General features: G+C 38.9%; 1 protein-coding gene across 2 annotated transcripts in view; it reads left to right on the top strand.

The window, feature by feature from the left end:
* DDX31 (DEAD-box helicase 31) overlaps positions 1 to 13310 on the top strand; it is a 67853-nt gene extending 54543 nt beyond the window's left edge. For both annotated transcript variants that reach the window (XM_072431248.1, XM_072431249.1), the window contains 2 exons: positions 2921 to 3086; positions 13042 to 13310. In XM_072431248.1, the coding sequence (XP_072287349.1) occupies positions 2921 to 3086; positions 13042 to 13189 (314 nt within the window). In that variant the 3' untranslated portion in view covers positions 13190 to 13310. The remainder of the gene's footprint in view (positions 1 to 2920; positions 3087 to 13041) is intronic.
* Positions 13311 to 13732: the final 422 nt, after the last annotated feature.

Below are 13732 nucleotides of genomic sequence, written 5' to 3'. Positions count from 1 at the left end.
AACAGTGGAAAATAGTAAGGTATAGCCCTACAGATGGGTATAGGATTCTTAGGTGGTGGTATAATTGTATGGTGGAAAACTGTTTAGTTCTCCGTAAGTAATGCTCAGTAAAGAATGGCATGGTTTAAATTTATGTTAGGGCAATGGTTGTAGAAGTCAGATAAATAAGGTTTGAGTAAAAGTGTTGTATAGCTCTGAGGTGCAGGATTGATAAGTATAGAAGGGCATGGTATAATAGTAGGGAGCTGTATTGTATGATATAGTTCTGTGGTGGAGAAGGGTAGGGTAAAGATCTATATTGGTTGGGAAGAGGGGCATATTTTAGCTCTGCCGTGGAGGACAGTTTAGTGGAGAAGGGTGTTGTAAAGTTCTATGGTGAAAGACTGAACATGGTAGAGGATTGTTGTTAAAGAAGGGTATGGTAGAGCTCAATGGTGGAGGATTGTGTAGGGGAGTAAGGTGTGATATAGAATTATAATGGATGAATGATAAAGGGAGTGGTATAGCTTGTGGTGGAGGAGTAATAAAAGGAGATGGTCAATGGAGAAGGGCTTGGTTTAGCTCTTTAGGTAAGAAAGTTGTTGTTTATTTTAATGGCGGAGGATTGATCAAGGAAGAAGGGTATGTTATAGCTCTATGGCTCTATGGTGGCGGGTTGTTTAGTGCAGCCGCTGTGGCAGGTGCGTCCGGGAGCGGGGCCGCGTAGCCGTAGACCATGTCTCTCGTACGGATCTCAGGCTCTGACAAATGGGTGGGTTGTATCCCTGGACACAACCCTCCCACCCCCCATCACAGGCTCAGACCTGCGATGGGAGAGTGGGCGGCTTCTGGCATCATGATGTCACTATGGGGGACGTTTCCTAAGTAAATTTAGTGGTCTGTGAGTCTAAAAAGGTTGGTGACCACTGTTTTTAGTGGACAAATGTAGGGTATAGAATTGTTTAGCTCTCTGGTGGAGAACAGATTAGTGGAGAAGAGTAGGATGTAGATATATAGATGAGAGTTGGTCATGTGAAAAGGACATAGTTTAGCTTTCTGATTGTCCTTCTGTGATGCAGGACTGATTAGTGGAGAAGGGTGGGGTATGTTTCTACGGATAGTGTATCTGTGGGATGAGGAGAAAAAGGGAGGGAGGGAAAGCCAGGCTTTTGAAGGGCAAACATAGTTAAATTTAAAAACACAAGATTGTATTGTTCCAACAACATAATTTAAAAGATTAAGAGCTGTGTCCCTATAAATGAATCTCAGGCTAACATATAACCACTAGTTTCCCAATAAATAGCAATATGGTTAAGTATCATACTGGGTTAGCGTTGGCGGTAAGGTGTCCTACCCGACACATTTCGCCAGGGGTAAGGGGAGACTTAGTATTATTGCTGGGGCTTTTTACTGCATTAACCTCCCCAGCGGTGCATTTTTTTTCCGGTTTTATATGTCTAAAAGCGGCACGTTGTTTTTCATGAAAATTTATTTTACAGTATAATATAATAGTATGAGTATAATAAAGTTTGAAACACAAAATCATATAAAAACAATAAATTGAATAAATTAAAAAAATCTATATATTAAAAAAAAAAATTAAAACTTTTTAAATAAAAAAAAAAAATACACATTATATAATTATATATACTAAAAAAAACTAAAACTAATATATATACTGTAAAATAAATGTTTTTGAATACAATGTACTGCTTTTACACATAAAAATCCAATGTATTGCATTCAATACAGTTATTTTGTATTGAATGCAATACAAATGGATTTTGAATTTCCCGCCCCGCCGGTAACGTACACGCACGAACGTCACCGGGAACTCCCCGGTGACTCATCGGATGCAGAAGCAGGAAGAAGAAAGAAGACACAGATCGCGGCGCTGGACAGCGTGAGACACCGGTGGATGAGGTAAGGCTCTATTTACTATTACCTTCCCATAGGTTTACATACCCGAGTGTGACTCGGGGTTACCACTTGTAGCAACTTTTTTCTACCCCGAGTCACACTCGGGGTTACCTCTGGGGAGGTTAGGAGCCTTGTGACACCGAATTGCTGCTTGTAAGTGATTTGATAGTAAGACCGATATCAGTTTGGACGTACTGCTGGTGTTTCCAGATGTCCGAATGAACGGTGTGATAGAAGCTTGAAATGTTTATTCCAGGACTTTCATATGCACAATGGTTATGACAGCAGGGGAAGATAAAGTGTTGTCTTCTCGTATGGAGTATTTTCAGTGTGGTATGTGGGGGATGGCTGCCCACAGCTCACATATACACTATATGTAATCACAGACTGGGCAAATAGGAGTCCACTCCTTTTTGTTTGTCCTTGGGGCTATTTTTTCGGGTGGAACAAACTAACAAACTTATGTTTCTATGGAGTGTGGGAAGGCTGTGGTGGAGTAGTGATCAGAAAGAAAAAGGAAGCATTATAGCTATAAGGTGGTGAACTGGTTACATAAGAGGGCAGTGATAAAGCTCTATGGTGGAGGATAGGTTGGAGAATGTGGCCAAAAAAGAGCTGTTTGGTGGTTCAAAAGTTAAACCCTATGAAAAGAACGCTCTAGAGAGTGTAATTATTCTGTAATCACACAAAACAATATAAGGTCCATTATTGGCAAATCACATCTTACAATTTATATGCTTTGAATACCTGACATATAACGTTATCTTTTTCACAGATGGTGGCTTACTGATGAAAGCAAGTATAAATTAATATTAAAACATCAGGAATCCACTTTTTTATTTTTGTGGCACTAAAGTCAAAAATGATTAGTTGCGCTGGGTTTTTGCACTTTACAGTTAAATCACATTGTTGCTTTTTCTTGCATTGTTTATACATTAAAGCTAAAATGGCAACTTGCAGTTTTTAACTTAATATTGATCATGGCTAAACATTTGAACCCCTTTTCTCTTTCTTTTCCCAGCACTGCAGTCCTATATTCGTTCTTATGCTACATATCCTAAGAACCTAAAGCACATCTTCCATGTCCGTTCTCTGCACCTCGGCCACGTGGCCAAGAGTTTTGGCCTGAGAGATGCACCACACAAACTCGGCAAGCAGCTAGCAGGAAGTCCAAAAAAGCAAAAAAGGTAAGAAAAAAGCCTTCTGACCGTAAGTAACCAGAAAAAAACTATTATGCTCATTGCATGAAAAGAGAATCTGGTTTGTTTGCTCAACACAGACATACCCAGGTTACCCAAGTATGACTAGATGCGTGGCATTGTCAAACTACTGTGTTCACATGGGTAAAACCCAACTGAGGACACAAAACACCGGGGAACAATTTTGCACACATTTTTTGCTGACAATTTTTAAGCCTATTTACACTAAAAAAGGGATTCTGATGCAGTTAGTTTTCTTCTATCACTGCAGTTTTTTTTCTCTACCGCTTATATTAATACGATTACTATACCATGGATTTGTATATGCTATTCATTTACACGCAAAACAGTGTGGTCCGAGGTTGTGCGCTGCTCCACGTAGTGAATAAGCAAAATTTGTTTTTCTACTTACACACGTATTTCCTTTCTTTCAGGTCATGTTTGGCTCTGCTGTTTCTGGACGTAAGGGCCTAAACAACCCTGATTTATTTTGGTAAATCTGTGGCAGTTTCACCATTCCCAGTCAAAGGGCAAACATCAGCACATTTGTAGGGCAAGCCTATTTGGCATATTTCAAAGGTAAAATTTGGTGATCAAGATAGTCTTGGGCCCCTCATAGGGTGTGCAAACAGTGTGTTGAGGGTTTACGGATGTGGACAAAGGGAACATGTGATAAGATGCCATTTGGTATTCCTATGGTTATGCGAGAGCCAGGAGATCATTTTAATGGCTGCTACTTTTGTAAAGTGAAAACTTCAGGATATAACAAGAAAATGTAACATACAGTATCCTAGTCTACCGTCGGCTATACGCCCAGTGGCTCATTCAAATGAAATCCCAGTGCCGGTTTTCGTTACACTACCCTCTCTTGAAGAACATGATTATGGTGATGAACTAGGTGACAACAATGATGAAGAGTTTGAAACTGAAGAGGACTCTGTTCGTAAAGGATTTGATCAGCATGAGTTGAGTGATTTGGCTTGTGATTTAGGACTATCGAATAAGGCTTCAGAACTTCTAGAATCAAAACTGCATGAGAAAAACTTACTTGAAAAAGGAACGAAGGTACAGTTGACAGTCGAAAATCTGGCCATCGATAATCCAGATCCTTCAGTTTCCTGGCAGGGACTGCAGTACACTGTTTGACCACCAATGTTTTCATGGCCATGTTCTGCAGAAACAGCTGTTAGGTCTTGATTGCTAAACTAAATACACTTTGAGACGTCTCTGCTGCCTACTCCCTGGAACTGTGCCAGATGTTCGCCTGTGCTGCGAGAGGAAGGCTGGCCTGTGTATGGAGGTAAGTATAACTTTCAAAAATCTAGAGTTTTTGAAAATCCTGCACTCCTCAGGTCCAGAGGTTGCCGGATTTTTTTAATGTCAACCTATATCGTACTTTTGAACCAGAGAAATTGCATTTTTGCAGTACTTTAGAACTGACAGTGGCTTTGTGTATTGCCATAACATACCTGGTTTAATAGAAGAATTAGGAATTCCAATCTATAACTCACATTTAATGATGTCTATTCGTCGCTTGCTCAAAGCAGAACTTAAATTGTGTCCTCCTTCACAATGGCAATATGTTTGGGTCAGTTCCAATTGGCCATTCAGTTTCTCTTTGTGAAGACATAAAGAGGGTCATAGAGTTGTTGCAATACCACCAACACAATTGGGTCATCTGTGTTGACCTTAAAATGGTATGCTTCCTTCTGGGTTAGCAACGCCGGATACACCAAGTATCCCTGTTATCTGTGCATGTGGGACAGCAGGGCTCGTCAGAGGCATTGGGTGGAAAGTAATTGGCCTCCAAGATCTGCCCTAAAACCAGGTGATCCAAACATTCTACATGAGCCACTTGATTGAAAGAATATTATATTCCCGCCTCTGCACATGAAACTGGGTCTGATGAAGCAGTACGGTAAAGCTTTGCCAATTGAAGAAGTACCTCATTTTGGCATTTCCTAGCCTATCATTTGAAAAGATAAAGGCCGGTGTGTTTGATGGTCCACAGATTCGGCAGCTCATCAAAGATGTACATTTCATCAGGACAATGTCAGAAGTGAAAAAGAATGCTTGATTATCATTCAAAGCCATTTTCAAGGACTTTCTTGGAAACACACAAGCAAATAATTACACAGAAATTGAAACTCTTGGAGAGCTACAAAATGCTTGATTGCATCATGAGCATCAAGGTGCATTCTCTGCATAGCCATCTTTCTAACTTCCCAGAAAACCTTGGTGCAGTCAGTGATGAGCAAGGTGAATGATTCCACCAAAATTTGAAGGTCATGGAAGGACGGTATCAGGGTAGATGGAATGTTCATATGATGGCTTACTATTGTTGGAGCATCCGGCGGGCTTGTCCTAACACTGAACACTTCAGAAGAAGCTATATATGTAAATTTTTACCTTAACCGCTTACCCGATTAATTTACAAATGTTTTACTGTAAAAAAAATGTCATAGAGTAACAATAAATCCTTTGTATGAACAAAAGAAATTTAATAAATAAATATAATAAATTTTAATAAATACTACATTCAAGTTATTTCATTATTTTTCATTGTATGTAAAATTTGTATGTATTTTGACAAAAAAGGATGATACCCTGTATCGTAAAATCTGGATGTGATAGCAAAAAACTGGATTCACCACCCATCCATCCTACCTCTACTTTCATATGGTAGCACAAATATACAGTTAGGTCCATAATTATTTGGACGGAGACAACTTTTTTTTTCTAATTTTGGTTCTGTAGGTTACCACAATTAATTTGAAGTGAAACAACTCAGATGCAGTTGAATTGCAAACTTTCAGCTTTTTTCAGTGGGTTGAACAAAAAGATTGCATACAAATTTGACAAACTAAAGCCTTTGTGTAAAAAAAAAAATCACTTCATTTCAGGGGCTCAAAAGTAATTGAACAATTGACTCAAAGGCTATTTCATAGGCTGGTGTGGGCAATTCCTTCGTTATGTCATTATCAATTAACCACCTGGGCGTTACACTGATGTCTAGATTTCTGTACCAAAAGCGTTACACTGTTTTTCATGAAATTTTTTTTTTTGTGATGTGAGGGGGGGATTTCCCTGCCCAGCTCACACAGACAGAGACAGAGACTGACGCTGGATGCTGGAAGCTGCTGCTGCTGGCATCTCCAGAGAGATGCACAGCACAATGCAGGATTTCTGCATTGTGCTTGACATCTCACTGCAGATGCCAGCAGCAATAGCAAATCTTTTATTTCTGCTAGAGGAGCTGCGGACACTGGTTAAGTATTTGCATTCAGTTGTAATCCGATTGTCATACAATGTATGACAATCGGATTGCAATATAACATTTGTTTACATTTAACCACCTGGTGAGAAAAGTTTGTGGTTAACGATAATTGCAACTTTTTTTAGCACGGAAAAGTTCGGGCTTAACGGTTGGGAGGTTAAGCAGATAAAAGGCCTGGAGTTGATTTGAAGGGGATGCTTGTATGTGGAAGATTTTGCTGTGAACAGACAACATGCAGTCAAAGGAGCTCTCCATGCAGGTGAAACAAGCCATCCTTAATCTGCAAAAACAGAAAAAACCCATCCGAGAAATTGCTACAATATTAGGAGTGCAAAATCTACAGTTTGTTACATCATGACACAGAAACAAAGCACTGGTCAACTCAGCAACGCCAAAAGACCTGGATGTCCACGAAAGACAACAGTGGTGGATGATTGCAGAATCATTTTCCATGGTGAAGAGAAACCCCTTCACAACAGCCAACCAAGTGAACCATACTCCCCAGGAAGTAGGGGTATGGATATCCAAGTCTACCATAAAGAGAAGACTGCACGAAAGTAAATACAGGGGGTGCACTGCAAGGTGCAAGCCACTCAAAAGCCTTAAGAATAGAAAGGCTAGGTTAACCTTTGCTAAAAAAAAACATCCAAAAAAGCCAGAACAGTTCTGGAAAAACGTTCTTTGGACAGATGAAACCAAGATCAATCTTTACCAGAATGATGGCAAGAAAAAAGTATGGAGAAGGCGTTGAAACAGCTCATGATCCAAAGCATACCACATCATCTGTAAAACATGGCGGAGGCAGTGTGATGGCTTGGGCTTGCATGGCTACCAGTGCCACTGGCACACTAGTATTTATCGATGATGTGACACAGGACAGAAGCGGCCAAATGTATTCTGAGGTGTTCAGAGACATACTGTCTGTTCCATCCCAGCTAAATGCAGTCAAATTGATTGGGAGGCGTTTCATAATACAGATGGACAATGACCCAAAACATACAGCCAAAGCAACCCAGGACTTTATTAAAGCAAAGAAGTGGAATATTCTTGAATGGCCAAGTGAGTCACCTAATCTGAACCCTATTGAGCATGCATTTCACTTGTTGAAGACTAAACCTTTGACAGAAAGGCCCACAAACAAACAGCAACTGAAAGCCGCTGCAATAAATGCCTGAAAAAGCATTAAAAAGGAGGAAACCCAGCATCTGCTGATGTCCCTGAGTTCAAAACTACAGGCTGTCATTGCCAGCGGGTTTTCAACCAAGTATTAGAAATGAACATTTATTTTCAGCTTTTTATTTGTCCAATTACTTTTGAGCCCTTGTAATGAAGTAATTGTGTTAAAAAAAGGCTTTAGATTAGTTTTTTTACCAATAATACTTTTTACATTTAAAAAAAAAATGTATTTTGTTTGTAACTTTTTTAATTTATGCAAGAATATATGAATATATGAAACCCTAAAAAAAAAAAAACTTTCTTGTATAACAAATTAGGGATGTGGCATAGAGAGTAAGATAAATAGGAAGGGGGAATTGCTCATCTTTTGATGATACTTAAATTTTTTTTTTTTTTAATTTTAGGAAAGAAGTTTTACTGCAAATAAGTGTAAATTATAATTTGCGCCCCTTTTTAAATGACACTAAAATGATGTTTTTAGCACAAAGAATGGCTAAAGTATTTTCAGATAATTTTTTAAATCTGCAAATACTTTAGCCATTCTTTGTGCTAAAAACATAATTTTAGTGTCATTTAAAAAGGGGCACAAATTATAATTTACACTTATTTGCAGTAAAACTTCTTTCCTAAAATTAAAAAAAAAAATTTGGCCATAGTTTACATAGCAATTAAAGTAACTTACAAAACGATAATTATTAAATATATAAATGATATATATATATACACATTTCATATATACAATAATTATTTTCCAAATTTGTAAATGTGCATTTTACTAGACAGATGTATCCTTAAATCTTTATACAGCCATATGTTCCTTTTCCAAGCCCAAAAATGGTGTGCACCCTCATATCAACAGTGCTGGTAGCCATTGTCCAGTCATGTAGCGGGGCCAGTCTGCGACTCTTCTCTCTGTCTGCAAAGGCAGATGGAGAATTGACTGGGACCCCCCCCCCCTCCCTTCTTTCTCATGCATCTCGGGCCATGACTAGTAGGATTTGTCCTAGCTTTTATCTGGCACATAATAGTGTGATTAGCAGATAAGAAGCACGTTACATAGCATGGGGCCACCTCTAAAGACAGCCAGGCAATGCTCTGTCTGATGGCCAGAGGCGTATCACACGATTAGACTGCCTAAAGTCGGGGTCTGCTCACCTCTATTCACTGTACACAAGGAAAGCTCCTAGGGAGCATGAACATGTCGCGTTCCAGAGCATAAAAGACCTTAAGGGATCATTAAGTGATCATTTAAAGAGAATGTAACCTTAAAAGGCCAACATTCAAGTTATCATCCCTTTCCTGTTCCTGTGTTATGTTTAAAACTTGCCCTATTACTACAGATACTCTGAAATGGTGCTTGTCAAAGGACAACTATAACTGTTTTTTTATTATTGATATTGCAGAGTATGGTGCAGCACACCTTAAATGTGATAATTAACAATTCAAAGGTACCTTAAAATTTGCTCAAAATACATCATAGGCTCCCTTGGAACACGTCACCAGTAGTGCAGGAAAAAGGGTACCTGAGGTTACCCATGTTACAGGTCCTCTGTATCTTGGAATAAAGGATTTCCCTAGCCATATCGGCATACCCTTACCATCACCGTAAGCAGGTGTGTGGTTAAATATCTTCCCGAGACTGTGGAGACATACAGATTAATAAGTGCAGAAATATTCTGTACTCTAATTTGCATATAATGTGTATTATTTTCTCTTCATCAGACTTTACATGCAGACTTACCAAGGAGACAAAAAAAAAGCACAATCATTGTGCAGTATTCCAAACAGGAAGCAAATTCTGTTTATTTAGCTAAAAATCATAGCCGTCCCATGTGCACAAACGAAATGTGATTACAAATAAATTGAAACCAGTTTATTTAAACATTGACAAAGATTTTTACATATATTAAATTCTGTAAAATGTATAGCTTATGAGTTGAAACCTGGGAAAATTTAGGCCTGGTCATTTCCTGATTCCAGGCATCATAACTTGTAGAAATGGAAGTTGCCATGTGCAGCTGATTGTCTAAGGTTGGTCTTGTGCAGCTGGCTGTGGCATAACTCAGTGTTCCCTGGATTGCACTAACTAGTCACTAATTGATTTTACTCATCTGCAATTGCTGTTCAACCTGTAAAGAAATTGTGACAAGCGTAGTTCAAATCTTTCACCCTGTTCAGGAAGCCTTTCTTCTTGCGCCTTTCTGGTCTTTCTCATCTGCTGCATTTTCAAACAAGCAGATGGCATGTGAGACCTCTAGTTCATTGCGTAGTTTGTTTTGTTGCTGCTCTCTGGATTTACATGTGTCTGGAAGCAGTGTGGCGATAGGGTGGCCAAGGCTATAAGACAGTCTACTGTCATTATCTGGAGATCCCAAAGCATGTTGACCATAAAGACTGAACCACAAAGGAGATCAAACTGACTCCCCCGGATCCCTGGAATAAGCTTATTTCATACTCTGTCACATCTGAAAAGGAACCAGGTTAAAACCCCAATTAAAAAAAAAAAGCAGCCAGGTGTCACTGGAAAAGAATGGACATTTTTAGTTTATAATTACTGTGATCCTGTTGTCTGGATCTGTCATGTCTTTGGGCACCAAAGCTAGGCAAGGTCAGTAAGTCTCTCCCAAAGAGGGATCGGAACTTTGCCCTGCATATCTCAGCACTAACATCTTGCTGACACAGAGTCACTGTTCAAGTGCCTGCCCTGCACTTTTGTGTTATTCATTTTCATTTAACCCCTTTTGTTGCTGCTTGCAGTTCAAGGGGACATTGTTGTTGACCCAATAAGAAATGGAACCCAAAAATAGAGTTGACCCAATAGGAAATGGAAAGTAAATCTTTAAAACATTTATTTCTAGACATTAAATATAATTTGATGTTAATATGGTATATAAAACACCACTGATCTGAAAAAGAAGAAATAACATTTTTGTAACAGAACTGAGAGTGACTCCTTTACAGCATGGTCACCTCTCCAAGCCATGTGACTGTGGTTTCCAGCCACTAATTATTAGGGGATTATATTATTATTGATTGTCTGTTTTGCCCGTGCTCGACAGCTGTGCTGTACACAGGACAGACGTAACACCTGACCTGTCATATTACCCTACTGCTTCCTGTTGTCATGGCCCTACTGAAAACACGATCACAACCAATTACTGTTCAATCCATATCTACATGCATTCATCAATGTTTTGTTTCCTTTAGATGTAATATGTAATGGCTAGACTGTCAAAAAGGCTTGTCATTATGGTGGAGCTTAACCCAAAAACTAAAAGTTGCCAGGAAGTAGAGGTTTTTATCAGATATATGCAAAATCAAAAAACTTTTTCCTGGCTTCTGGTGGCTTTGTTATATTTATAGAACATTCACCATGCAGTTTAAAGCCAATTTCTCAGAACTTCCAGTAATACATCAGTTCTAGATGCCAGGGACAGGGTAACACACACAGAAGTTATATCATCAGTGGCTTGTAGAAGATTGTAGTGAACCTGGAAGATGGTGATGTACAGTTAGCTACAAATATATTTGGAGAGACAACTTTTTTCTAAATTTGGTTCTGTACATTACCACAAAAAATTTTAAATGAAACAACTCAGATGCAGTTGAACTGCAGACTTTCAGCTTAAATTCAGTGGGTTGAACAAAAAGATTGCAAAAAATGTGAGGAGCTAAAGCGAATGCAATCACTGAAGTGAATACAATCACTTCATTTCAAAATAATTGGACACATTAAAAAGATGAAAATAAAATGTTAATTTCTAATACTTGTTTGAAAACCCTTTGCTAGCAATGACAGTCTGTACTTTGAACTTTTGGACATCACCGGATGCTGGGTTTCCTCCTTTTTAATGCTCTGCCAGGCCTTTACTGCAGCGGCTTTCAGTTGCTGTTTGTTTGTGGGCCATTCTGTCCGAAGTTTAGTCTTCAACAAGTGAAATGCATGCTCAATTAGGTTCAGATCTGGTGACTCACTTGGCCATTCAAGAATAGTCCACTTCTTTGCTTTAATAAACTCCTGGGTTGCTTTGGCTGTATGTTTTGGGTCATTGTCCATCTGTATTATGAAACACCTCCCAATCAATTTGACTGCATTTAGCTGGATTTGAGCAGACGGTATGTCTCTGAACACCTCAGAATACATTTGGCCGCTTCTGTCCTGTGTCACATCATCGATAAACACTAGTGTCCACTGGTAGCCATGCACACCCAAACAATCACACTGCCTCCGCCATGTTTTACAGATGATGTGGTATGCTTTGGATCATGAGCTGTTCTATGCCTTCTCCATATTTTTTTTTTTGCCATCATTCTGGTAAAGATTGATCCTGGTTTCATCTATACAAAGAACATTTTTCTAGAACTGTGCTGGCTTTTTTAGATGTTTTTTTTTTAGAAAACTCCAACCTAGCCTTTCTATTCTTGAGGCTTATAAGTGGCTTACACCTTGCAGTGCACCCTCTGTATTTACTTTCATGCAGTCTTCTCTTTATGGTAGACTTGGATATCGATACGTCTACTTCTAGGAGAGTGTTGTTCACTTGACTGGCTGTTGTGAAGAGGTTTCTTTTCACCATGGAAGTTATTCTGCAATCATCCACCACTGTTGACTTCTGTGGACGTCCAGGTCTTTTGGCATTGCTGAGTTGACCAGTGCTTTGTTTCTTTGTCATGATGTACCAAACTGTAGATTAAAGCTGAATTAAAGCTGAAAGTCTGCAGTTCAACTGCATCTGAGTTGTTTCAATTAATATTAATTGTGGTAATGTACAGAACCAAAATTAGAAAAAAGTTGTCCCTGTCCAATTATTTATGGACCTTACTGTAGGTGTAAGCAGCGGTGACAGCATCCTGTATGACTTGAAAAATCCCCAACTGTGAAAATGTTTATTCCAATATTGTTCATATGTTTCATGTTTATTTGTCACAGATTTGTAAGACTGTTCGTATCTGCTTTGTTATAAAAAAAAAAAAAAGCGTTGTGTACAGAGCTGTATGGCTTAAACCAAAATTTCTACCAAAAATTTCATTAATCGCAGCAGTGGCTCCTACCTCTCCTTTACAGCATGTTAACATTAATCATGAATATGATTATAACTCGTCATCTACTTTGTATGCATTAATTTTGTATTGAAATTCTGATGTCACACCTTCATCTGTAGACTATAGATATGCTTTGGGTATTTTTAAGGTATTCAAAAACTGTACCTAGAACTAGAAATTTTTAAAGAAAATGCCTTTTGAAAAATCCTGAGAATGGTTAAAATCACTGCTTTCATGAAAGGACCCACTAAGGCTGTTTAGTAATATTTTCTCACTAGTTTTGGTATCTTTGGGGTTCCCAGGACCTGCTGTGATGTCACACCACCAGGTGAATGTGGCTGGGGATCTAATTAATAAGCAAACCTTATATTTAAATATAATCAAATACCACGCTGCAGAGCAGAATGGTATCTTTTACACATTTATTTATTTTTTTTACTTTTACAGAGCTGATGGACACAATGTAGTTGGAAAGAAGCAGCGATTTTTAGATCTGCTCAGGTCAGAATATTCCAGTGGGATGACAACGAAAACCAGGAAAGGGAAGAAGCCCAAGAATGAAGATGAGGAACGTGATACAGGAGGTCCTAAATGAAAGTTTTCACGTACAGAAGATGAACAAAGCGGATGCAGATTTGGCAGCCCTGGTGTTTGTTTTTTCTTTTAAAAATGGCTACTGGCTAAAGTCTGTCCACAATAAAAGATTTTTATTGTAAGGACATTGTTTGTGTATGTATATGTATGTATGTATGTATATATATATATATATGTGTATATGTATATATATATATATGTGTGTGTGTGTGTAAAAAAGTCAAAAGTCAGAGCTTGATGTGCATTGTAATGGGTGAAATAATTAATTGATCCCCTATCAACCAGTCTGGAGATTGGCTAGCCCACTCCGGGACCTTCACGTGCTGCTTCTTGGGCCACTCCTTTGTTGCCTTGGCTGTGTGTTTTGGGTCTTTGTCATGCTGGAATACCCATCCACTACCCATTTTCAATGCCCTGGCTGAGAGAAGGAGATGCTTACCCAAGATTTGATGGTACATGGCCCGTCTATTGTCCCTTTGAGGCGGTGAAGGTGTCCTGTCCCCTTAGCAGAAAAACACCCCCAAAACACCCCCACAGTGGGGAT

This window comes from Pyxicephalus adspersus, chromosome Z (genome assembly GCF_032062135.1).
Source record: "Pyxicephalus adspersus chromosome Z, UCB_Pads_2.0, whole genome shotgun sequence".
NCBI lineage: Eukaryota > Metazoa > Chordata > Amphibia > Anura > Pyxicephalidae > Pyxicephalus > Pyxicephalus adspersus.
This window is presented reverse-complemented; position numbering and strand designations above follow the sequence as displayed.